The following is a 27,389-nucleotide window of genomic DNA, read 5'->3' as shown; positions in this document are numbered from 1 at the left end:
ATTTGTAATAAAGGCATTGGGTTCAAGTCCTATCACCCTTTCTTATTAGCTACACAACTTATAGTAAGTTGTTTTACCTCTCTGAAGTCTATTTGCTCATCCAATAAAGACAGTTAAGAATACCTGATTTGGTGAAGATTAAATTAGATGACAACCACAAAGCAACTTTGTTTAAAACAAAAGTGAAGGAAAGAAAAGGGAAAAATTAAGTTTTCAATGCAGCATTGTTATGACCATAAAACTGGAAGCAGCCTAAATGTCCACCAACAGCGGGGGGAGTGATACACTGTGGTGTATTCACCACAGGAACACTTCACAGGAGGGTTTTTCAAAGGCAAAAAGAAAAATGTATGTGGCTGCAAACATCTACACGGATTAATCTCAAAGACATGTTGAATGTAAGAAGCAAGCCATAAAATCAACAATCTCACTTGTAAAATGTTAAAAAAAGGCAAAATTAAATAATACATAGGTAGCAAATTTTTTAAAAAGCAAAGGAATGGTTAACATAAAATTCAAAACAACGGTTACATCTGGTAGAGTGGGCATGTGACCAGGGAGGGGGACTCTGGTGGCTTCTTAACATTCTGTTAAGGGAGTTTTGGGGCAAATTGGAGGTCATTTTATAATTATTCTTTAGATGATAATAAGCACTTACACACTTATGCATTTATTATTTAAAACAAAAATCGCTTAAATGCTCCCTGCATCTGTATTAAATGTGTATCTGCACTTGCAGAGGGAGAACTCAGATTCATTGCTTTCTCCTGTGTTGAATCACAACACACTCTGATTTGACTGGCAAGTGACTAGATGAACTCTCACGACTTTGAAGAAAATAGGTGGGTACTGGAAAGCTTTGATTTCACTGGAAATAAATCCGAAAAAGCAAATTTCTGATGTAAGATGAAATGTGATATAATTAATTTAGCAGACAGCAACTATTATATGCCAGGCTCCGTGCCTGTAATTGTAAAGATCTTACAGCACTTGGGTCTATGTCTTCATTTTTATACTTCTGGGCCATGTTCACTATTCATCAGCACTCTACCAGGGGTGTCCAACCCTCGGCCCGCGGGCCACATGCAGCCCAGGGTGGCTATGAACGTGGACCAACACAAAATCATAAATTTACTTTAAACATTATGAGATATTTTTTGTTTTCAGTAGTGTTTGTGTACTTAATGTGTGGTCCAAAGATGCCAGAAGGTTGGACACCCCTGCCTAGATAATGAAATGCTCACCGGTTACACTGTTGCACCACCTCTTCAACCCTTTCGACCCTCTAAGAAAGATGTAAAATATCCTGTAACGAGTGGGTGGGACCATGTCCAGAAACTTGGGACAGGTTTTCATAGTGTTTACTTAAAAGCCAACAACATACCCAAATAGAACTTGTAACTCAGAAACATCAACAATTAGTCTCTTTTACTCTTATTTCTTGAAAAGTATGCTAATTTTATATATGCAGAGTAATTAAACTGGTTGATTGTAAAGACATTAAAAACAGCATATGTAATATGGTTTAGTTATTCCAGGAAGTACTATTTTAAAATTACTTGCAAGTGTTAGAGTCAAAATGGGATAGCAAGTCATAATTTAAACTTTCTATAATTTCATAAATATACACCTATGTTTAAACATTTTTTGTAAACATATAACTTTATTTTTAAACTTTTCCTAATAAATTCAACAATACTTAATAGGGGCTTATTATTAAAAAAATAATGAATTTATCCCTCCCCTCCTCTTCCTGTTGGGGTGGAGGGTTCAGCCGGATGACCAGGGCCTGGGATTCAAACAGCACGGTCAGGATCGACAGTGCTGGGGGCAATGATGCAGCTGGCCTTGAATTCATTGGGGTTCCAGAGGGCTTATACGGGGTTGGTGTGGTCAGGACAAGAGCAGCAGCAGTTGAGGGCTTACTTGGCATCGCTGGATCTAGGTGGCACTGTTGGGAGGCTGCAACATAAAGGAAAAGTAAGCAAGTAATATATTTAGAATTATGGGAGCCAGGATCCCCACCATGAGAGAAAGGAGTCACAAATATGTAAAGACTAGATTAAACCCTAAACTACTGAACTAGCATTGAAGGTATCAATGTGAACTCCCGGTTTTCAGTGTATATGTACACACGGAAATATGTGTATGTGTATGTCTGTGTTTATACACACGTATTTCTTTGACCTGTCCACCAACAGGCCTTAAAACCAATGGCTTTCCAGTAGCAATGAGCACTTCTTAGCTCTTGTTTTCCATTTTCTCTTGTTCTTTTAAAGCAGGGGTGTCAAACTCATTTTCACTGGGGGCCATATGAGCCTCATGGTTGCCTTCAAAGGGCTGAATGTAGAGCTTCTTGCCCCTAGTTAAGAAGTAGTTACATTTATACAGTCCTAAAATTACATTTGGCCCTTTGAAGGCAACCACGAGGCCGATGTGGTCCCTGGTGAAAATGAGTTTGACCCTCTTGTTTTTTTTTTAAGATTTTATGTATTTGTTTTTAGAGAGAGGGGAAAGGAGGAAGAGAGGGAGAGAAACATCAATGTGTGGTTGCCTTTCACATGCCCCCCACTGGGCACCTGGCTGCAACCCAGACATGTGCCCTGACTGGGAATCAAGCATGTAACCCTTTGGTTCACAGGCCCGTGCTCAATCCACTGACCTACGCCAGCCAGGGCAACACCCCTGTTTTAAAGGAACTAGGGTTCCTTGGAAAAATGGCTAGGACAGGGAAAAGTACAAGATAAGCTTGGAATATGTTCCTGTGTCAAAAAATCAGAAGAGCTCAAAAAGTTAAAAACACATAGAAGTGAGCCTGAAGAGATTCCCACAGACCAAATCTGACAAAAGTTCAGTATCAAAATAAATGACAGTGATATAACTTACTCAATAAAGCAGAAATCCATGAGTCCATACTCAATACAAATGAATAAACAAATGAACAAATGGAGAAGGGACTGCTCTTACAGTAGAGTATCAATCAAATCATAAACAACCATTGACAACTGAATAGTAATAATTGATTCAAACAAGAAGTGCTAACAGACTCATACTAACTGGTGACAATTTGATCAGGAGGACATTTATGTAGTCTCAAAGAATCTCCTCACGAACTTCTTTTTGTTACCTTTACCACAGAGAAACATGGTAAGTACCATCCTAACCAAGTGACCAAAGTTAATCCGATCAGGGATGGGCCAGCCTGATATTGTGTACCTCATGGTATGATACAGTGAGAACATAGCATCATTTCTGTGGTATTTTCTGACAAAAACGTGTGTCCTGAGTCTAATCATGAGGAAACATTAGATAAACCCAAGCTGAGGGACATTCTATATAATACCCAGCCTATACACAAGTTTCAAGGTCATGAAAGAAAAGACTAAAAAAACTGTTCCAGACTGAGGGAGACGAGAGAGGGGACAGCTGAATGCACGGTGTGCCCCTGGACCGGGATGCGGGCACAGAGACCACCAGCAGGACAGGCAGTGAATCTGAGTGTGGTCTGTGTGGGTTAGACGTCACATGCCGATGCCGACCTCTGTAACGGTCACACGATGGTACGGTCGTGCAGGAGTCCTCTTGTTTCAAGGAAATCTGACTCAAAGTATCTAGGGGTAATGGGGCATCACGTCTGCAACTTACTTTCAAATGGCTGGAAAGTTGCATTGGACGGGGCTACACTGACATTTGTAAATAAATGTAAGCTAAATGAACATCTTTACAATGTTGAGTCTTCCAGTCCCTGTACATCATGAAACATTCTATTTATTTAAGATCTCCTTAAATGATTCTTGATACGGTCTAAAATTTTCTCCATGAAGATCTTGTATATATGTTAGATTATCAGGTATGTCAAATTTTTTGTGCCATTGTTTAAGAGATCTAAAAGCTTTCATTTTGTTAGTTGGTGATATACAGAAATATAATTGGCTGTTGCATATTTATTGTGAATGTAGCAACTTTGTTAAACTTTCGATTACTGTAACTGCAGTTACTGAATTATTGACATTTATAATCATACCAACACATCAAAACAATTTCCTGCCTCTGGGGAAGAAAAACCCAGAGAATTATGTTGATTGTAACTTGTCAGAAAAATACACACTGGAATGTTACTTGCAATGGGGTAGTATAACCACAATACCATTTTTAAATTAAATCACCCAAGAAAGCGAGGTATGATTCTATTTGCTTCTGAGACCCCTAGGCAACAAGTCTCTCACAGAGATCCTATCTTCTCTGTATCAAAAAAAAAACACATCACCTAAGGTGCATTCAAAGTAATTATTAACACTCATAACTTCTAATTCTCAGCACGTAAAACACACGTATCTGGGGAAGTTATTATCAACCCCTTCACAGATGACTTCTTGGAAACTTGAACCATATGCTCTCTACAAAGCTCTCTGGTGGTCTGGCAGCTCTGAAGGGACTCCCCACCACTGCCCTTTCCTCTTGCTCACGTTCTTTCCATGTGCCACAGAACAGCTCCCTGTGAAGGAGTGCCCCCGAGGTACTGGGCGTCAGGGCACGGAGCACACTGTGGGTTCTCTAGAGCAGCAACACGTTCTCAGGAGATGCTTGTTTAATGCCCCAGGAAACTAAAAAGTGTCTACAGATGAACAGCTTAAGCTGGACAAATTGTCAGAGAACCCCAGCGGCAGAAAACTCCCCACAGTGGAACTCTCGCTGTGAGGTGAGCAGTGAGGGGAAACAAACAGGCAAGCTGATTACATATTCTTTCATTGGGTTGTCTCAATACAGTAAAAAGAAAACTGAAGGAGTTTAGAAGTACATTTTCTAAGTTTCAGTATGGGATGTTCTGGAGATGGAGAGCAGTCACGGTTACAAAATAATGTGAATGTACTTAATGCCACCAAAGGTAAATCTTTTATTGTTAAACATTACCTGATATTATTACTTAGTAATTGTGCAGCCATTAAGGGTACTAACCATCGAACTCTGAGCCCTGTGTCTGGGTCCTGACCCCAACTGTCGCACCGGTGGAACCCATGGCACACCATTTAACTAAGCCTCAGCTTCCTTGTCAATAACACGGGAATAATAAAATATGGCCCTTCCCATTACAGGCTGCTGTCAACTTGAAATGATTTATGTAAGAACTTAGTAGAGTTCATGGCACAAAGAGAAGGCTCAATAACTGTCGGCTCTTATTTCCTTTTTAGGTTTTTGTAGCCATACAATTCTTTTATATTTTGTACAATGAAGACTAAAAACAAGGCCCCGACACTAAAGGGTTTGTTACATAAAACTATATAGAAACTTCCCATAAAATACACTCCATGTTGTACTAAGTCAAGGGATATATGAGCCCAAATGCCGATCACTAAGCCAATGGTTAATAAACCTTCAACTTTCATCCCCTAAGAGGCAGAGTTCAAAGAAGCCACAAACATGAGATAATTTAACAGAGTAACATATATTTTATCAAGTATAATATCGTCATACAAAAGCATTTACTACAAATAGAATTCACACATACAAAAAGGCTATTTTTTCTCCCTTTTATATCCTATTTTAGGCAAAATGATGAAACCCAGAAAACAAAAGAATTGCACTAGTTCTAAAAACTGGGAAATTTATACATGAAATACATCCAATCATCTATACCTGCTCTCGAATTCCAAACAATGAGGCTTACTGAACTATACTCAGAGTCAACTTAAATAATCTTTGCACGATTCATATGAAACATACATTGTCAATGGTTAAAGTCCAGGTAGAAAAAGTACACAAAATTATTCATAAGTAAAAACATTTCATACAAAAAAATATTTTTTTAAACCTCGACAATATGAAGAGGAAATGCATTAAATTTTAAAATATTTCTTGGACCATTATATAAAATACCAAAACATTCAGAACTGTTGAACAACAAAAGTTTATGTAGAACAAAGCCAAAACATAAAAAACTATTAAACGTATTAAAACCATCTAAAGCCAAATAAGACATAACTGCACTATGTAATTCACAAACAGGTTTAAGTGCATTTTCTCTGTACAATTCAACTGACTACCACTTGTAAATCTGGCAATTAATTGGAATGCAATTAAACACAGATTTGCAAGCTTTTTGGCCATTTTGTAAATATAAAAAAAAAAACCTTGACAACTGAAAAATAAAAAGTTGCATACATACCGTAAAAAACACAATGGTCAAAGACACACTATAAAATTGTGTTTAAAAAAATCATACTAAACAAAGATCTTTCAGGCACTTGCATTCAGAAACATTCCTTTTATAAATAAGCACATAGTTTTATTTCAAAAAAATAAAGATGATTTTTCCCAATGGCAGCTATTAGTTGAGAACTACATCATATATTAGGGATGCATTTAAATGGACCATTTTATGGAGAAAATTTCAACTAAACTTTAAAAAATATGAGTTTGCCTACTTATTCACAACTTCAAAAATACACATAATTCCAGTGAGACACAGACGCGACCCTATCACAACATTCTACCGACCGTTCAATACGACCGACATAGGATAACACAATACAAAGACGAAAAGCAAAATCCACGATTTGGCAATCCTATACAAAAGGGGCCCTGTCAAAATTCTTTCACAAAACAAACACAATACCACAAAACAAAACAACTTAAGAAGAGAAGCTGAATTCCGACAACCCTACACAAACTGTGGGGCTTCATCTTCCAGGTCTTCAAACTGTTGCATTCGCTTTAGCCTTGGTCTCTGACACGTTGGGTGCACATCAGGCAAGTCACGCTCCTCAGAGTTCTCCTTAGGTTTACTTGTGGGCTGCAAGGGACAAGCAGCTGGTGTGTTCTCTGAGTCTGAAACTGATTTCAGCACATGCTCCTGAAAAGTGTGAGCTGTGCCAGGAGGCACTGTTGGGGAGGATGCCACAGGTTTCTCCTCAGCCCCTCTCACACTACCAGCGGGAGCACGTGGTTTATAAAACGTTGTCCAGTGCTGGGGCTGCAGTGTTCTGGGTGCTCTGACAGGGGCAGCAGGGCAGGAGTCAGAGGACCGTCCCTCCGACACCTGTCTTGCTGACCTGACTGGTTCTGGGCATGGCTTACTGGGCTGGGTGGCACTGACCAGATGGTCCCCACCAATCCTGATGCTCGTCGTCACTCCTCCTTCCTGGAGCGCATTGGGCGCGATCAGTGCAGTCTTTGCATTTAGGCCATTTTGTTCATACTGTTTCTCCCCAGTGTTTTGTGCAGTTTGCTGGTCAAAGCCATCAAATTTGCAACAAATAGTAGGGGTATTAACTCCTTCAAAGGCAGGATTCTTGCACAATTTGTCTGAGTTTACATTTCCCATATATCTGCCATTTCTCTCATGAGGAGGGTTTGCAAGAAGCAGCAGTCTATCGACAGGCAAACTTACAGGTCTACTCTTGGTCCTCGGAGCACACCTCTCAACAGCACTGTTGGTTTCCCTGTCGGGTTTCAGAGTAAATGGCTTGGAGGTTTTACAAACATCTTCCATCTTTCGTGACGCTGATTCAAGTCTCTGGTCTGCAAGCAAACGCACTTTGTTGTCTGAAAAAGGAACAGATTTATTTGAACATTAAACTTCCTGGCACCTGCTTAACAAGAATCTGGGTGAGTTACAACAAACATGCTCTCAAAACAATAATGGTCTTAATATTTTTCCAAGTTATTCTCAGTTATCTATGCAGAGGAGTTAAGATTTTATTTATTTATTTTTAGAGAGGGAAGGGAGGGAGAAAGAGAGAGAGAGAGACAAACATCAATGTACGGTTGCTGGGGGCCATGGCCTGCAACCCAGGCATGTACCCTGACTGGGAATCGAACCTATGACACTTTGGTTCGCAGCCCGCGCTCAATCCACTGAGCTATGCCAGCCAGGGCTGTAGAGGAGTTTTTAAAAAATTTTTCTATGCACGATTTTAGAGTGAGAAAAAAGGAGAGAGAGAAAGCATCAATTTGTTGTTATACTTATTTGTGCATTGGTTGACTCTTATATGTGCCCTGACCAAGGATCGAACCCACAACCCTGGCATATCAGGACAACACTCCAACTGAGCTACCTGGTCAGGGCTATGCAGAGGAATTTAAAGGTGGACGCTGAATGAAAATGTTAGAATTTTATATTTACTGAAATAAATATAATAAATGGCTACAAAATTCACTGCAGGTTAGGTAAAACAAAAACAAAACACTTGCTGAAGTTGTGTGCTGTGCATGAACGAACAAGTAATCCTGGGTCAAAGGGCTGTCACGATTTCAACAGAGAGACATTTGTAAATTCACCTCAGAAAAGTTATACCAATTTACAGGCCAGCCAAACACAGGTGTGCCCTTGAATCCCAATGCTTTTGCCAACTCCCTACATTGCTTTATAGTCACACTCAACCCGCAGTGAGAGCACATTATATGAAATGCTTTAGTGGCTTTCAACCTGGTCACCAAACAAATGACTATACCATTCATCCCGTCCAACTAAGGTTTAATAGTTTCACTGTAAGGGAAACTATTGCCATTCACTCCATTTAGTGTTTACTCCTAGACTGACTTTCTTTCTCTTTCCTATCAAATTTGCACCCATGGCCTGAGTCTTCTCAAACTAGAACCCTGAATTCCATTAAGCCCTGTTCCTTTTTGCTATGTCTCCCTTAAAAATTTTTGATTTCTGGAAGATTTCAGCCCTTTGCCTAATGTTCTTCTTTTGGGCAGCAGTCTACTGGCAGGCGCCCATCAGAATCCGTCTGCTGTCATCTCATCTGCCCTTCCTCCTCAGGTGACACCACCGATCTCTCCTCCCTGGGCTTCCAAAGCAACACCCAGTTAGTTATTTTCCACACCCACACTTACAGCCACTCTAGGGGGCCCGACTCATTGCGTTTGGGCTGGAGACATTAACCAAAGTATATTCCTAAGTTCGGAGGGAAGCACTCACAGCCAAAAGGATAAGAGTGCATATTCGGCAGCCCGGTTACTAGGTTTAGCTCAGCTTCACCACGTCTGCGCTGGGCAAGGCGATCTCACTGTTGCCCAGGGTCTCCATTTGTCAAAAGAGAATCATAACTGGATCCATATTGCTGTATGGCTTAATGATCTAATCATGAAGAGTGCTCAGAATTATTTGGTATACAATAGGCACTCGCAAAGGACATTATTATAACTATTCTAATTGGGAGCCCTAGATCATAGGATAGTGAAATAAGCACAAACATAGGTTCAACTGCAGACTGCGCTATTCATTAGGGGCGTGGCTTTTGGCATGATTTCACCTCCCTCACACTATGGCTGAATGGGACAATACTACCTACTTCATAGCACTATTATGAAGATTAAATCAGATAAATGAAATCGAAACAATAAGCACAGTGCTTAGCGGAGAGCAGGCAGGTACTTAATGAATGTTAGCTCCCCTACCTTCTAGACCCGGGCAGGCTATGTCACAGCTGTTTGATTATACATCAAATTTAACACATATAGCTGAAATTTTAAAAAGTGGAATTTAGCTCTAGTACTGTATAGCATTACAGTAATAAATGGAAGACTTTCTACCAGCTTGACAGTTGCCAATCATCGCAACTAAAATGATCAGTGAATAAAATGACTGCAGTCAAGGAACAAGGAAATAAAGAGATACATACACATACATGTACTTAATGTGTTAAAGGCAGGTGACAGGTAAAGCATTTAAAAAAATTTAGAAGTTTTAGGAGTCTACATTTTTTGGCTTTTAATCATGGTTCACTGACACAGTTTTCAGTGAGCAAACAAGTATTTCACATGACCACTCACCAACGAGACATGCATCACATTTTTCTGATGCATTCTGCTTTCGTTCTGATTCCTCAAATGATGCAACTGGTTCAAGACTTTTGTTTTCATTGTCTGCAGTATGGATATCCTGTTGACGGGAGAGAAGTTTTAAACTTGAAGAAGCAAAACATACTTCACAATAAACAGTTCAAAGAGTTTTAACTTAACATAAACATTACAAAGTTCCAACACAATTCCATAAGGACAAAACTCACTTCCTTTGAAGAGAAAAAGAGTGACTTCATGAAATGTTCTGGGTCTCTTTCTTCTGGTGATAACAGAGGCTTCAGATGGCAGCCCTGATCCACCTGAGGTGCAACACCGCCTGTACTACACGTAGCTACTTCTTGCGGCTGTAGGGACCCATCAAAGATCTTCTGGGAATACGTAATGAGGAACTCCACCAGCCGTGCCTGGTTTGAGTACTCAGCAAGAGAGGAAATGGTGACAGGAGCAGTCGTGGGCCTTGGCCTAATGAGACTTGGTCCAAATATCACCCCCAAGTTTTTGGAGTTCATCTTGTTTTCTTCCGAATGATCAACGACTCTGCAGAGTAGAACACATTAAGCCGTATGAGACTTGCCTGTTAGATTTCTTTGATGGTAGTTAACTATGGGTAGGGAAGGGTGCAAAAAAATGGGATATAGAAGTCTAAGAAAAAAATGTATTTATTTGATTAAATATTGACCACATACCAAGTTGAGTTTTATAAAACCAGGATATAATTTAAGTAAGTAAGTAGAAAATTCTAGAAGGAACTTCTAGAGTTTTACCAGTGGAGATTAAAAAAAAAACCCAAAAACCAAAAACCAAAAAAACCACCCCCAAAACTTCAGGTCTTTAGGCTGGAAACTCATATATTGTTGTCAAATTCTCTCTCACTGCCCATAGCTAGTCTTCAAGCCTAGCTGACTGCACTTCCTAAGGATCTCTCTGTTCTACCGCCACTCCCACTGCGGCGGCCTTACCTCAAGCTCTCATCACCTTTCATTCTTATGACTATTCAAGGAATGTGAATTGCAGCCAAGGCCTTTCCTCCAAACCATTCTCCATACTGCCGCCTAAAAGATCTAACAGGCAAATCTAAGCACATGAAATTCCTGGCTCAAGATTCTTTAGTAGGTACAGAAGGAAGACAGCCAAGTCATCTGCCAGGTATGGAAGATTTTCTTTACCAGGCCTCTACCTAGCTCACTCCTGCTACTGCTTGTTATAGCCGAGCCTAACCAAATTATTCTTCCCAAATGCAAGATGGTTTCTTATGTCTCTGTGTCTGTTACCCTCTGCCAGGGATGCTCTTCCACACATTCTCTGTTGCTGAACCACTATTTAGTTCTTCAAATCTGGCTCAGGGCATCCTCCTCTGATCCGTGACCCTCCCTCCCCTGTCTGCCTCTGCATGCTGTGCATAGCTCCATTAGAACACGAATGATGCTGCTCTGCACTTGTCGGCAGGTCTGGCCACCAAACTGACAAGCAGAAGAGATGTCAGACACTGTATGTTTTCATTCTTGCTTTCCTGTGCCGTCTGGCACGTAGGAGGCACCCGAGGGAAAGCTGTTGGCTGTTTGAATACATTCAGTATCTTCCTCTCCCTAACACATATCAGAAATGAAATGCTCATTTAAAAATAATAGCACAACAATGTGAATGCACTTAATACTAAGCTGTATATTTGAAAATGACTAAGGCCCTGGCTGGTATGGCTCAGTGGATTGGGCATTGGCCTGTGAACCAAAAGGTCGCTGGTTCGATTCCTAGTCAGGGCACATGCCTGGGTTGTGGGCCAGGTCCCCAGTGGGGGGTGCACAAGAGGCAACCACACACTGATGTTCTCTCCCTTTCTCCTTTCCTTCCCCTCTCTCTAAAAATAAATAAATAAAATCTTTAAAAATTTTTTTAAAATAAAAATGACTAAGATGGTAAATTTGTTATGTGTATTTTACAATTAAACAAACAAACAAAAATTGATCAATTATCCATCTACTAATGGATGCTCTTCTTATACAAAGTTCTTACCGCTTAAGATGCATTATGAGATAGTAAAGGCTATTAAAATTTGATGCTGGCAATTGTCTTAGAAGGTCCTTGCTCTTTAGAAGAATTCGATTTATTTCTATACATGTACTTGGCCATTTTTTGTCTTCAAGGCCATCCTTTTTTGTCTCTTGTTCTTCATTTACATGTTGGATCTCTTTCGCAAGGTCTATAAATTCCGTGTACAATCGGAATAAAATAAATGGTTCTGGGAGCTAAAGAAATAAAGTTACATTAGAAATATTATTCTGTCCTTTCCCCTCCCCATTGATAATCTGTAAGTAGCTACTGAATGGTTTAGCATGTACCTTTAGATTAACAAGACTTAAGGTCAACATGTACCTTTAGAAATGTACATATATTTGCTACAGATGTGGTCTATAAAGTGATATCTGACACAATCACCATAAATCACATCTTTATTTAAAATGAGTGTCCTGGCTGGTGTGTTGCAGTGGAATGAACACCAGCCTCTGAACTGAAAGGCTGCAGGTTTGATTCCCAGTCAGGGCACATACCTGGGTTGTGGGCCAGGTCCCCAGTTGGGGGCATGTGAGAGCCAACCGATCAATGTTTCCCTCACACATTGAAGGTTCTCTCCCTTTCTTTCTCTCACCCTCCCCAAAAGTAAATACATACAATATTTAAAAGTAAATAGATAAATAAAAATAAAAAATGAGTTAACTGATAATCAGTAAAACTCTAAATTTTACATTCATTATTGCCCCAAAGTTACCATAATCTTCAATTGTTTACAGAAACAAATCCAGAATGATACATGAAACAAGTCCAATTAATTAGAAAAATCTTATATTCTGTTTTATTGGAATGGGGGAGACAAGGACCCCCATAGGGTTCTTGTCTTTTTCTTAAGTCAGATAGGAGATTAGCATAAGATAATATGACTTACAAGAAAGAAACTGTCAATGTTTTATTTATCTAATTTTTAAATACAACTTGCATTACCATAAGTAGGTTAACAGAACTATCAATGAGTATGCCACCTAGCTCTGTCTACTGGCATAATTTACTGCAAAATTTCCACTGCTCAGTGATGGAGAATACAGTGTAGCTCTGTCAGGCTGATATATTATACTATCTGTGGTGAGGTAGGCACCTGCTCATCCCATTTCCCTTGCTGGTCCCAAGGAGAGGACACTTTGAGATTAATTTCTACCTCCACCACTGTGTAATCTAAAGAGGGTAACTTAGTCTCTTGGAGTTTCAGATTCCCCACATGGTATATAAGTAAAATGAAAGCTACTCTCTAATACTGTAAATTTGAGTATGGCTTCCCACACCAAAATCTTGGTCACGTAGTATTCCTGAGACAGGATGAGAGCTGATAGTATTGGGCCACATTCATTTCCTTTCCCTGACTGGCTAGAAGAGATAAAGGATGATTGACTGAAATTTACAGTCATTCAAAGGTAATTTGTTTCCATTTTTCAGCTAAGAATCCTACAAAATATCATTATAGAGATACCACTAATTTCCTGGGCTAACAAAGCAGGTCCAACATTTATAGCTAAAGAGCAGATAACAAGTGCTGAGAAAGTTGGAATTCCAACTGAAACCCAACATGGTTAACAGAATCCTAAGCAGACTTGACAACAGCATGAGGTCCTCTAATTCTGAAGGAAGGTGAGCTATCCAAGAGGCATTTGCTCTCTAGATCCCTGTTTCTGTTCCATGTTCCTGAGCAACCTTTTGCTCAGAAGCCCAGACTGCTTCTCTGCGCAGTGTAAAACTGAGGGTTCTCTGGATGGGCAATGTGAAGCACAAGAGACAAGTGAGCATCTATCTAAAGATAGAAATTTAGTAGCTGTATGCATACTGAATGCAGAGATCCTAGAGCTTCCTTACCCTGCTTGGCTCTCAAAGCCTGGCACCACACCTCTAGGCAGTAAAAGACCCTTCTCTGGGCTACTGATCAGCCTAAGAACAGACCTAGAGATGCAGACAACTGGTGTTTCCCAAATAGCCCGCCTACATCATATCCTAGTAAAGCTCAAATCTTCAAATCCTTCTTATATCCAAAGGCCTTTTAAGACATTTCAATTCCCAACTCTTTCATTTTAAGCAGACAACCAAGGAAGACAAATCAAAACAGGAAAAAAACAACTTGAAGGTCTGAAACTATACTGTCTAAATGGGGGCCACTAGCTGCACAGGGCTACTGAGCACTGGGAATGTGGCCAGTCCAAACTGACATGCGCTTCGAATGAAAAACACACACCACATTTTAAAGACTCTATAACAATAACAACAAAAAGTAAAATAGTTCATCAATAATTTTAAAAATATTGATTAGATGCACAGATATTTTCAATGTTAAATAAAATATTAAAATTAACTTCACCTGCTTTTTCTTTTTATGTGGCTACTAGAAAATTTAACACGATACATGGGGCACACGTTATATTTATACTAGATAGGGCTAGAGGCTAAGCAGAGGAAAAACACCCTTTTTAAAAAAGCTATGAATATCCTCCACTGGGTACGATACTGTATTCATTAAAAAAGAGAGAATGTCACAATAGAGAGAACCAGAGTTCTTAGAAATTTAAATGGGACCCCAGAAGAAATGAAATAGTTACAGTAGGGATAAAAGAAAAGCTTGGGAAATCTTAGAAAATGTTAAAAGAAAACAAAAACAGAGATAATGACCAGTAGAATAAAAGGAACTACAGAACCAGTTCAATTTATCAAGTATCCAAACAGAAGTTTCAGAAAGAAAACAGAGGGGAGAAAGTGAGCAATGAAAAGTTCCAAGAACTAAAGGACAAGTAACCAGAATGATGGAGCTCACAGAGTACCTGAAACAGGAAATATACCCACATCGAGGCTCTTCACTGCAAAATTTTAGAGTAGGGAGAAAAGAAGATTCTACAAGATTTCAGAGAGAAAAAATAGGCCACATACAATCAAGAATGAGAAGGATCTGAGGCTTCAAAGAGAACAAGAAAAATGCCTTTAAAATTCTGAGGAAAAGTAACTTCCAGCCTAGAATACTATAATCTTCCACGCTACCCACACTCTTCCATTCCCATCAAGAAAATCGAATAAAGACAGAGAAATAAGGTTTCAACTACTGGATTGGACAAAAAGTTCATTTATGTTTTTTCCGTAAGATGGCTCTAGTAGCGCTTAGTTGTCTTTAACGTCATTTGAAACAATTTTGTTAGATTGTATTGTGACAGCTGTGGAAACAGCATGTATTTAAAAAATTTATCAAAATTGGTGAATTTCTGTATAGCCATTTTGATACTGAATATGGAAGAAAAATACACATTTCAGCGTATTAGGCTTTATTATTTCAAGAAAGGTAAAATCGAAAAAAAAATTAGTGCAGTATATGGAGAAGGTACTGTGACTGACTGAATGTGTCAGTAGTGGTTTGCTAAGTTTCGGGCTGCAGAGTTCTCGCTGGACGATGTCCGCAGTCAGACCCGCTGAAGTTGACAGCGATAATGTCAATCGAGACATTGAGAACAACCAACGTTATACCACCTGGGAGACAGCTGGAATACTCAAAATATCCAAACCAATAAAGCTATTGGTGAAAATGAAAAAAATGTGTCTTTTATTTTATGGCAAAAACAAAATGGACTTTTTGGCCAACCCAGTATTTACTCTTACTCCACCTTGCTCAGGAGATGGACATGACTAAAACAGAAGAATAAACCAATTCAAAACAAGGCATTTCTCATCAACAAGAAGAGGGTGGAGAGGAAAGGTCCCAGGATAACAGCTGGAGAACAGAACACTGGAAAGCAACATGTTAAGGACTGTGGTCATTACACTCTCTTCAACTGTCTTTTTATTTTCACCAGGGGACTGAAGGCAGCTGGGCTTGGCCCAGGTCATTTTTAATACTTGGCTCATCATGACAATGCACTGATTGTTCCAACAACCCTTTCACAAGCTGCTCCTTGAAGCCATGAAGGCCATTTACTTCACCCCACTGAAGTGTTTTCTTTGGACCTAATTCTGTCAACTGCAGGTTCACAGTGAGCACAGAAAGAGGAACGAACACCCAGGAGTCCACCCCTGGACCATATTCTTGCTGAACTTCCAGTATCCAGCTTATAGGATAGCCTTGCCTGATGCCCCAAGTGTGGTGAACTTCCAGGACGCATTCATGACCTTGCCCAGTGACCTTCCAGAACAGCTATTTTACAAATACCAATGAACATAAAGCTGAACTATGACCAAGACACTGTTCTTACTGAATCAACCCTCATGTAACAATGTGAGAAATAGCCTTTTCTTATGCAGCCAGATTTTATGCTTTCTGCTCAGCTTTCTAAAACGTAATGATACACTGTTTAGGAACCCACAACAGGTACATTAAAAAAAAAAAGAGGGCGCTACTAACAGGGTTAGAAAAAGACTACTGGGGTGGGTTTACAGGCTGCAATGGAGAGAGGCACACAAAACCCCTTTAAAAATATAGTAATGTTCTATTTCCTTAAGGTGATAGAAAGTGTGTTTGTCTTTATAACTACTGGTCTATACACTTTACATATATTTATATACATTTTAATATACATTAAAAAGATATTAATATGGTTTCTATGTCAATGAAAATATGTGTGTAGAAAATATAATCAGCAAAATACAAATCATTTTTGCTTTTTTCTGGTTAACAGCAGGTTTTAAGGGTAAAACCTTTACCTGTCGAAGATACAACTTCAAGACGTCACAGATGTCATGCGAACTAAATTCTGAAATGTCTGCCAAGTGCATTCCATTTTCCAAAGCTTGACACAGTTTCTCAGTTTTTATTTTATTTCCACACACACGATAAATTCCCTTGAGAAGAACGGGGAAAAATATTGCAAAACTCTGCTTTAGTACAAACAGCTAAATGTGAACATCTAAATATATTTGATGTATCTACTTCAATTTTTATTAACATTTTAGAAAAAACTTGGGTGAAGTGAGGTAATATTTTCCAAACAAATCTAAATAAAATTGGTGACTTATTAAAAATTGAGAGCACTGTTTTCCTTTAAAGCCTCCTTATCATGAGAACAAATCACACAAGGATTTATGCTTAAAATTTTTGATTTTAAGAGTTACAACATACCTGTAGACACAAGGCTCTACTTTCAATCTCCGAGACACATATTTTGAGTATAAAAGGGACGCCATCTGGTTCTTTTTTCGCAACTTGTGTGAATTCTGCTCCAAATAAGTGTGTTTTCCCCGGAAGTTTTTGATGACCACAAATGATGACTAAATTTTCTAAACACTTTCGGTGACAAACAAGCAGACACTAAAAAAAAATAATAGTTTAAAACTGGTTCAATTATATTAAAACTATTCACAACTGGACAAACTAGATACAGAGTGGTAGGTAACAAAACAAAAATGCATTTTGAAGTGTCTGAAATACATTTAATAGCATTTAATAGCTGCTATTAAAGTGTCTGAAATACATCATTTAATACATTTAATAGCAATACATTTAATTCTGCGGTGTCTGAAATACATTTAATAGCAAAATGAAATATAAAGTTGTAGAAGGTACACTGTGGTTCAATTTATTTGCAAAAGATCCTAATCAGTAAAAGTAATAACAAAACAGGATAAAACAAAAAGTTTAAGGGGCTGATGTAATTCTAGAAAAATCTTACCTCTTCACATTCAACACCCTGGAAAACCACAATGCCTTCACAATCCCTGCATTTTGTGGGGGATCTCCATTTGCGAAACTTGTGAGTGAGAGCTGCCTTTGACATCAATGTTTTCTTGTATATCCCAGCTGAATTGGGTCCTTGTAATAGAAATAGATTATTACATAACTATCATAAGATGACAAACTTTCTTCCACAGTATGGTATATTTTGAAAAATCTTTAGACTTTGTAATCATTCTATATTACAAGAAGCTATTTTTTGAATCTGTAACATCAAAATAAAGATCTAATTTAGAAATCTCTTACAAGGCACACATTGATCAAACATTTTAATGTTTTAATTTTAATGTTTTAATTTTAATGATGAGTAAAAGTCACCACTCAACCAGTTAAGATACTTCTAAAACAGTACATCATGTTTTCAGAATCAGAAAGGTAACCCTACCAACTAATATGCCCTTTATTAAGCTGGGAAGGGTGTTACGTAGGTGGCATTACATTCTTAGAAAATGCCCCTTTTATAAAAGTTTCAAAGAAAATTAGCTGTATCAGGTTACTGTGTCATTAGCATTACCCACATTAAGGATAAAGCTATTCTTAGACATTATAAAATTATAGATAATACTAGCTAGTAATATATGAATATCCAGCTGGAGAGCAAATGTTCTGTATTATTTTAGGAAATGATGCCAATCTGGAAATTTCAAATATAAAAACTAATTTCTACGAGTCTAATTCAAGTCATTATGGTAACAGACTTCTCTTTTATATCCTTCAACATCCACAACTTTCCTTATCCTCTAGAAGTATACTTTCTTACTCTTCTTGCCTAGCTCCTTGCTGTTTCTTTTGAAGAAGATTTTTCAGAATTTCTCATGCATGGTAACCCTTTTAACAGTTAAGTCATTATGTTAGGTTTATGAAAGATAAAAATATCTATAGTCTATTTTATCACCATGCTAATACATTTTTATTTTATTTTTTTAAAAGATATTTCTTGATTTTAGAGAGAGAAGAAAGGAAAGAGAGAGGAAACATTGATTGGTTGCCTCCCATATGCACTCCGACCAGGGACTGAACCTGCAACTTAGGTATGTGCACTGACTGGGAATTGAACCCGCAACCTTCTGGTGTACAGGAAGATGCTCCAACCAACCTGAGCCACACTGGGCAGGGCTCCATGCTAATACATTTTAGATCTAGCAGTTTTTCTGTTTGTATTTGTATTTGTAGCATTTGATTAATATATTATCAACCCATACTTATACATAATTTATTGGGATATATTTGGTATACTTATCAATATAATGCTTTTTGTTTAATACATAGCAAAGTAATTCTTTGAATTATACTGTTTTCCTAATATCATGCAGTGCTACTGAATCAACTGGCTTAGTGAGAACTTGATTCAGGGACAATCAGAGAGTGTCATACCACCTTCTGAAGGGGAAGGCGGCTCTCTTTCGTCTAGATCATCTGCAGAAGACATGGTTCCACTGGATGGAGTTCGTGGAAGTTTTCGATTAAAGTCCCCTAAAAGAAAATTATGAATATAATTACTTGACCATGAACTGTAGAATTTTTTAAATAGGTAATAATAACATCTTTTGAATAATATAGTCATAAATTTTGTTAGCTACAATATAAAAAAACCTGCTTCCATTCTCAGACTTTGGATACAAGGAATTCTGGTATTTATTTTGTTCCTGGGAACAAAAGAAAATTGAACCCAAACCGACTTTTCCTGATAAATGTAAAATTGACGCTCACACATCCCAATGAGACCTTAATTGTCCATTTTTGATAGTCAGTGTTGGAGACTGTAAGCTCTACAAGCTAGTGAGTATTTTCCATTCACGTCTTATATTTAATATCTGACAGAGTAGCTGGTATAATAGCAAAGTTGTCATTCAATGCTTGTTGAATTAAGCTATAAACAAATGTGTATAACCTAAATCTTTGTAAAGTACACAAAAATCTTTAAATTCAGCCACACAACAGTAATGTTATTACACACCACATTTATGTTATTATCAGTAATTCAAGAGACTGGGAACCAGAAACAATGATCCCTAACAGGGAGCTGAGGGCACAGGATGCACTGTCAGCACAGGACACAGCCACGTGTCACAGAGCATGTGCAGAAGCAGCCCAATGAGGCAATGAGGGTTATTTGCTCACTGCTGATATGAAAAACAGAGTTATAGTTAAGAATTCACTTAAGTCTAAGGTTCAGAGTTAGACAGGGCTTTATAAATTATTTAAACCGACAATCTCTCCCCCAAAAGACTCCTCTGAACAATATGCTGAAAAGGTAGTCACTGAGTTTTCACTCTGAATGTGCCCCCAATGACTGAAATATCATGAGGTCACATGTTCCATTTTTAGAACCATTCTAATTGTAAAATGGCTTCCTTACATTATTGAGCAGAAACCTGCCTCTCTATAAATCCTAGTCTTGGGTCCCACTTCTCCCTAAAGGAGCGAGCAGACGTGCTCTACCTTTACACTTCCAATATTTAGGGACGGCTGTTGCATCCCCAAGCTTCCTCTTCCCCAGGCTAAGTATCCTCAGGTCTTCACCCATTTATCATGTGACCAGTTTCCACATTTTTGTCTAGTTTACCTGACATCTTATAGGATTCCAAATAATTTAGGGTTTTCTCTACAACTGCTCTTAATTTCTGGGGATTTCTAGAACCACATTGTTTTTATAAAGCTAATTACAAATATTCAGTTAAATATTTAGACTCACTTCTGCAGAGTGTCCCACAGAGCTAATTTTAAAGGAAGACAAAAAGTAAGCCTACAAATACCAGTGCTGCATGGAAATTATTTCTAATTTAAATTCAAGAGATTTATTTACATGGATTTCTACAACATGCAGAACACTAAAAAATAATGCTTTGGACTTTGTGGTTAAATCCTATAATGTTATCTCCCACAGTGCTAAGATCTTAGGAGGAAGGTATGTTGCCAGGAAGAACAGAACTGGAGCAGTCTTTGGTGGAGGAGTAGAGAAGAAAAAATTCTCCTAGGTTCAAGTGCTACCTTCTCCTGTTATCTGTATCACCTGTCATGTTGTATTCTCTTTGGAGCCATGATGGCAGGCTTCAAAAACACCTTCTCTGCCTCTCTACAGAGCATGAGATTACCAAAGTACCTTAAAGTACATTTGTAAATAATTAATAAGTCATCACAGGCACAAGGATTAGTATTAACTATACTGTTTGTTATCGCAATTAATTACAAAACAATCCAAAAGATGGATGTTATATTCAGAGAACAGAATGCCATCCAAAGTATATAGTATAAAATTAAAGATGGCTATTTGCATCAATATGAACCTCAAACAACAACAACAACAACAAAACACATAAAAGAAGTCACAAAATAGCATGATTCCATCCATGTATCATTCTGAAGAGGGCAAAGCTCAATTAGTATCAGGTACTAAAACATTTAAAATAGCTGAGGAATTACGAACAAAATTCAGGATGATGTTTTTTTCTGGTGGAATAGGGCACTGTTATCAAGGAGGTATACACAGGGACCTAGTGTACTAGAGTGTTCTGTTTCTTAGGCTGGGTGGTGAATACAGAATGGCTTATTATTTTTCTTTTAACTGTACATATACATGTACACACTGCTCTCTATGACATAATTCATTATAAAAATATGGTAGCTTTAAGTATTTTTATATTTTAATCTTTCATTGAATTTCCACTGCTAGACTTAAGTATTTCTATACCTGGGCTTATAGATTCTGAATCCAGAGATCTAGACTCGCTGCTTCCGCCAGTGCTCTCGGAGTCACTGAACATCCCAAATGTCCACGACCGTATGAAAGAAGAACCTTTAAGAAAAAAATATTTAAAGTTCAACTTGGCTTAGATGGCTCATAAGGCAAACTACTGACATTATATAAAATGAGACAAATCAAGTTTCTTTAACTGTCATCAAGCAATTTTAAGACAAGTACAGTGTATCACCTGTTATGTTATATTCTCTTAAAACTCTGAATAAGGCTTCATAAAGTTGTAGTTCAAGGGCTAATTTTTACATTCCAAGGCCACAACTCCTTTAATAACTACATTTAAACAATTTGATCTTTCATAAAATTAGTACCATCTTTAATGTGAAAACTACCTGTTACATCTGCACTGGTAGAGCACCTGTCCTCTTCTATCTTATTAGAGCTGTGAGGAACGGGCGCAACATCCTCTAAGGAGTCAGCAGGTCCATATCCATAAGTGTGGGAACTATTTGTTGATGGCTTAGTTACACTCCTAAGAAAAACCCAAATAAAGTTAATCACTGAGAAGAATGACTAATAATCAGACTATTTTATTCTATTTTTCAGAAAAATGTTAATTTAATAAATATAGAGTAGTTTAACTAAATATTAAGAACAAACCACATTATATGGTTCAACTTCCTAAAGGAGATATGAGTAAAACTTAATCATTTGTACTTGTTACAGCTGCAATATAGCAAAGAGTAGCAAAAGTAAAGTCAATTCAGGTTATGGTTAATCTTTTCTAGTATAATCTCTGTGGGAAATCTAGGTTAAATTTGTGTACTGAATATTCAAAATAGGTATGACTATGATTTGTCATTCTCCAAAGATTTGAGATTCTCCAAATCTCCAAGAACTGAGCTCTCAGTCAAATGGAAAGCATTTTTACTCTCAAGTGAGTTACACCTTAAATTAAAATTCAGAAAAAATTAAAGTTAACTCTGCCAAACCTGCCAATGTTAAAAAAAGATACTTTATACCACATAGAAACTTAGCAATAAGTATTTTCTCTTGAAAAAATTTTAGCTATACATTAATTCTCACCCATCAACTTTTTCTTCTTCGGTTGCATTTGTGGCCTTGACAAACTTACTATACTCTTGGCCTGGGTCATAGAGTTTGGCTTTATCACAGAAAGACTGTAAACTGTTTGCGAGGGAAGCAGCCTGTACTTGTTGCATCTGGAAGAGGTTAACTGTCACCTATGATCACAGAGACAAAACGTAAAATAATTTATGATATACAGAACACAATGTAAACACACATTTATTTCAAGTGACAGCACCAAGAGAAAGGCAACACAGTGAAGCACACAACACTGACTACTGTCATGAACACACTATTTGCCTGACATTGTGCAAGGTCTAGGTCAGAAGACTACAGTTTTGTTTTTTTTTAAAGATTTTATTTATTTATTTTTAGAGAGGGAAGGGAGGGAGAAAGAGAGAGAGAGAGAAACATCAATGTGTGGTTGCTGGGGGTTATGGCCTGTAACCCAGGCATGTGCCCTGACTGGGAATCGAACCTGCGACACTTTGGTTCGCAGCCTACGCTCAATCCACGGAGCTACGCCAGCCAGAGAAGACTAGAGTTTTAATCCAATATCTAGGAGCAATCATTTCCGGCAAAATGACTTTAAAGTGGAAAGTTAAAAAATATAACCCCGTGTCCCTACTGGTTCACAATTTTGGGAGAGAAATGTATTTTTGGGGATCCCAGCTCTGTACTGTCATGGTCTGACTGTGATCGTCTACACTCTTACGTGATTTCCACTTTCAACCCTATAAAAATAGAAATGCTTTATATGTATAATGTATCCTAGAGCACTCAATTTTTATAATTAGGTATTATCTTGAACTTTCTCTATTCAAAATATATTATATTCCATTGAGTATCTACAAATGTCTAAATATACTATCACTACTTCTAGTTATAACAACAACAATATAGCAGCTGATAAGGGCTTATAACATGCCAGATCTATTCTGAGAACTTTATATGAATTAACTAATTTAATGTTCACAAAAACCTAGGCTTTGGGTATATTATGGCAAACAGATGAAATTCCAGTCCTCACAGAGTTTGAGAGAGAGCATCAAAGACAGAGTAAATTAAATAAATAAGATAATTTCTGGTACTGAAAACTGTTAATACTATTATGTACGTTTGTCAAGTTATGGAATATGACCAGTTATGTGTTTATGGAAGGGCACTTTTAACATGGTAGGTTAGTGCAGGCCTTTCTGAGAAAATAGCATTTGAAGTGATACGAAAGTACGAATGAAAAGTTCCAGGGAGAAGACCAATCCAGACAAAAGACCCTAGGGCAAAAATGAGTGGGAAAGAGCCTCTCACACTCAAGAAATGGATGAAAGGGCAATGTGACTGACTGAAGCACATTGAAAGAGGTGGAGGCAGAAAGAAATGCAGCCATCTAAATCAAGTTAAGGAGCCTGGATTTAAGTACAAAGGGAAGATAGTGGAGGGTTCTACAGAGTATTAAGAGCTATAACATGATCTGACATACTTTTTTAAATTATTTTTTTATTTTTTATTTTAATTGTTGTTCAAGTAGTTTCCTGCCTTTTACCCCCATCCCAGGCCACCCCCCAGCCCTCCCCACCTCCCTCCCATTTCTACCCCCCCTTGCCCCTGTGTCCTTTATACTTGTTCCTATAAACTCTTGCCATTCTCCCCTGAAATTCCCTCCCCTCTGGTCACTGTCAGCCTGTTCTCTATTTCAGTGTCTTTGGCTATATTTTGCTTGTTTGTTTGTTTTGTTGATTAGGTTCCTGTTAAAGGTGAGATCACATGGTATTTGTCTTTCACTGCCTGGCTATTTTGCTTAACATAATGCTTTCCAGCTCCATCCATGCTGTTGCAAAGGGTAGGAGCTCCTTCTTTCTTTCTGCTGCATAGAATTCCATTGTGTAAATGTACCATAGTTGTTTTTTTTGATCCATTCATTTACTGATGGGCACCCTAGGTTGCTTCCAGCACTTGGCTATTGTAAATTGTGCTGCTGTGAACATTGGGGTGCATAGGTTCTTTTGGATTGGTGTTTCAGGGTTCTTAGGATATAGTCCCAGCAGTGGAATTGCTGGGTCAAAAGGCAGATCCATTTTTAGTTTTCGGAGGAAGTTCCATACTGTTTTCCATAGTGGTTGTTATCTGAAATACTTTTAAATGCCACTGTCTCCTGTGTGGGTAATGTGAACGAATGCCAGATTTCACTGGCTTAATGTTATTGCAAAGACTGTCATGTTTCCTCTTCATCGCTCTGGTTATACCAAATGATATGTTGAACTTATGATTAGCCCCTAAGTCTCTTCCAAGGTAGTCAGGAATTCCTCAAGGAGAACTGAGACTCATCACATTCTGCCAGGTGTATTTGAAAAGTACACCTAACAGAATAGCTTATTTGTGCTCTAACTTTTTTAAGGAACAAAGGATATTCAAACTGCAAATGGTAAAGCTTAAATCCAGAAACTAGCTACAATCAGGAAATTCAGTTAATGGTAGACTGAACTTATACTCTTGATTCTAAAGGTAACTGTACAGTTTTAATACTTTTAAAGAAATCTTATGAAATCTAGTTAAAGTCACTAAAAATTTGAAAAGCGGAATGAATAGACTGGCATAACCAATTCATCTGCTGAATGTCTCTGGGTATTTTTGATAGTAAAAGACTTAAGCAATAATATACTTGGATACAAGTAGCCCAATCTTAAAATCTTTTTCCTAAATTCTTCAGCCTTCTCCCACATTTAACAGAAATGCTAGAGTTCTGCCCCTTGGGGTAGGTCCTGCAGGACTTGTTGGGCATATAATTTTCCATAAATTCAAATAAATGGGAAAAGTTTCTCCCATGTAAATGAGCAAAAATCTAAAAATTAATTTTGCTCAATATAATTTTATATCTTATACTTATTTAAAAATGATAAAGCTTTCTAGAGTGTTCTTTAAAACAAAACAAAATAAAACACTCTTGTTCTAATTTTTCCCATTCAGAAAGCTTACTGATTTGATTAGGTCTTGAGTGACTGACTTCTCCTCCTTCCTCTCACTTAGAAATGTAATTATGATCTATATTCCACACACTTCAATACTTCATAACTCAAGACAATTCTGATTATTCAAGAATAATCCTTAATGCCCATGATATAACTATTTTGGTGGGACGTGAATCTCATTTGAGTATATTCCTTAAGATAGTGAATGAACCTCATTGTCTGTCTTTATTATCTCAAATGATTTTGTTTCCTCTGCAGTATATATGCAATGATATGTCCTAGAGTGAAAACACATGTTTTAAAAACAATCTGGAAGGTGTTATTGAAAAATAAGTCACCGAAAATCCCAAATTCTTTGATGAAGGAGAAGAAAATATAACTGAGAAAGTCAGGATTCTTACCTAGTAAATAATATCTGGAGTCAAGAATTGAAGTTGGAATGGTATCTGCTTGGATCTGAATGTGAATAATGCCAGTCAGAACAACTAAAACTGACTGATTAAATTGGTTCAAAAGAACTCTAGCTAATAAGAAATTTTACTCACAAATATGTATACAGAACCTCTATATAAACTGTCTCTACACATTACATATTACAGTGGTTTTCATGAGTTTGGGAGTTTGTTAAAATTTGAGGAACTTTAACTTCAAAGTCTACTTCATACACTTATAGACTGCTTTCCAATTTTTCAGATGTGTTAGTTCTCTCTCCCTATACACTAAACTCCTTGAGAGCAGGTATTTGTCTTAGATTTCTTTTATATAATTAGTAGGTATTAATAAATACATATATATTATATACAAAATTAGGTAATATATTGTTTACACAACATTAAATTAAAAGAAATCATAATTGTTGGATATCAAGTAGCATCACTTTTTAGGAGGAATGCAGACAAACAAGATTGTAGCTCGTGACAGTATTTAAAACCATGTTACATGATGAAAAGTCACAGATTTGGTGATATTTAATATGGAAAAAACAAGGAAGAAAGATAATAATTCTTTTTAAATATTTAAAGTATTGTCTTGCGGAAAAGGGATTGTATTAGTACAGTACCACTTGAAAGGTCCACAAGGGGACCTTTAAAAAAAATCAATATAACCATCCTACTAATTTTGGAGTTGCTCAAACCCAGACTAAATAATCATTCAGCAAGATAGCAGAGTATTTAAGAGCACAGGCTCTAAAGTCATTCAACCAGATTGTTCTTATCTGAGAGCTTTACAACTTATATGCTGGGTTACCTTGACCAAGTTATTTATAACTTCTCTAAACAACTGCTTCAAAAAATTTAATATGCAAAGGAACAATGTGGAGAATCTTGTTCAAAAAACAGATTCTGATTCTATTAGGGATATATACAGGGTTGGGTGAAAGTAGATTTACAGTTGTTTGTACAGAAAAGAATACAAAAATTAATATCGCTAGCTATCAGAGAGATACAAATTAAAACCACAATGAGATACACTGGTCAGAATGGGCATCATAAATAAAGCATAAAACAATAAGTATTGGAGAGGTTGTGGAGAAAAGGGACCCTAGTGCATTGTTGGAGGGACTGCAGACTGGTACAACTACTATGGAAAACAGTATGGAACTTCCTCCGAAAACTAAAAATGGATCTGCCTTTTGACCCAGCAATTCCACTGCTGGGACTATATCCTAAGAACCCTGAAACACCAATCCAAAAGAACCTATGCACCCCAATGTTCACAGCAGCACAATTTACAATAGCCAAGTGCTGGAAGCAACCTAGGGTGCCCATCAGTAAATGAATGGATCAAAAAAACAACTATGGTACATTTACACAATGGAATTCTATGCAGCAGAAAGAAAGAAGGAGCTCCTACCCTTTGCAACAGCATGGATGGAGCTGGAAAGCATTATGTTAAGCAAAATAGCCAGGCAGTGAAAGACAAATACCATGTGATCTCACCTTTAACAGGAACCTAATCAACAAAACAAACAAACAAGCAAAATATAGCCAAAGACACTGAAATAGAGAACAGGCTGACAGTGACCAGAGGGGAGGGAATTTCAGGGGAATTTCAGGGGAGAATGGGAAGGGTTTACAGGAACAAATATAAAGGA

At 37.7% G+C, this 27,389-nt stretch overlaps 1 protein-coding gene across 5 annotated transcripts in view; it reads right to left on the bottom strand.

The window, feature by feature from the left end:
- Positions 1 to 1,811: 1,811 nt before the first annotated feature.
- Positions 1,812 to 27,389, bottom strand: part of ARHGAP29 (Rho GTPase activating protein 29) — a 78,838-nt gene continuing 53,260 nt past the window's right edge. For 3 of the 5 annotated variants that reach the window (XM_045847108.1, XM_045847105.1, XM_045847106.1), the window contains 11 exons: positions 22,326 to 22,483; positions 21,632 to 21,771; positions 21,234 to 21,338; positions 18,917 to 19,015; positions 17,481 to 17,620; positions 16,931 to 17,119; positions 16,516 to 16,653; positions 11,818 to 12,050; positions 10,014 to 10,344; positions 9,778 to 9,886; positions 5,425 to 7,542 (listed from right to left, as the gene is read on the bottom strand). In XM_045847108.1, coding sequence (XP_045703064.1) covers positions 6,659 to 7,542; positions 9,778 to 9,886; positions 10,014 to 10,344; positions 11,818 to 12,050; positions 16,516 to 16,653; positions 16,931 to 17,119; positions 17,481 to 17,620; positions 18,917 to 19,015; positions 21,234 to 21,338; positions 21,632 to 21,771; positions 22,326 to 22,483 — 2,526 coding nt within the window. In that variant the 3' untranslated portion in view covers positions 5,425 to 6,658. Of the gene's footprint in view, positions 1,963 to 5,424; positions 7,543 to 9,777; positions 9,887 to 10,013; positions 10,345 to 11,817; positions 12,051 to 16,515; positions 16,654 to 16,930; positions 17,120 to 17,480; positions 17,621 to 18,916; positions 19,016 to 21,233; positions 21,339 to 21,631; positions 21,772 to 22,325; positions 22,484 to 27,389 lie in introns of those variants that run through there. The other 2 variants (XM_045847110.1, XM_045847107.1) reach the window with 2 other exon arrangements.

This window comes from Phyllostomus hastatus, unplaced genomic scaffold, assembly GCF_019186645.2.
Source record: "Phyllostomus hastatus isolate PE091 unplaced genomic scaffold, TTU_PhHast_1.1 phas_contig_524, whole genome shotgun sequence".
In the NCBI taxonomy this organism is placed as follows: Eukaryota; Metazoa; Chordata; class Mammalia; order Chiroptera; family Phyllostomidae; genus Phyllostomus; species Phyllostomus hastatus.
The sequence above is the reverse complement of the archived record's forward strand: the minus strand, read 5'-3'. Positions and strand labels throughout refer to the sequence as shown.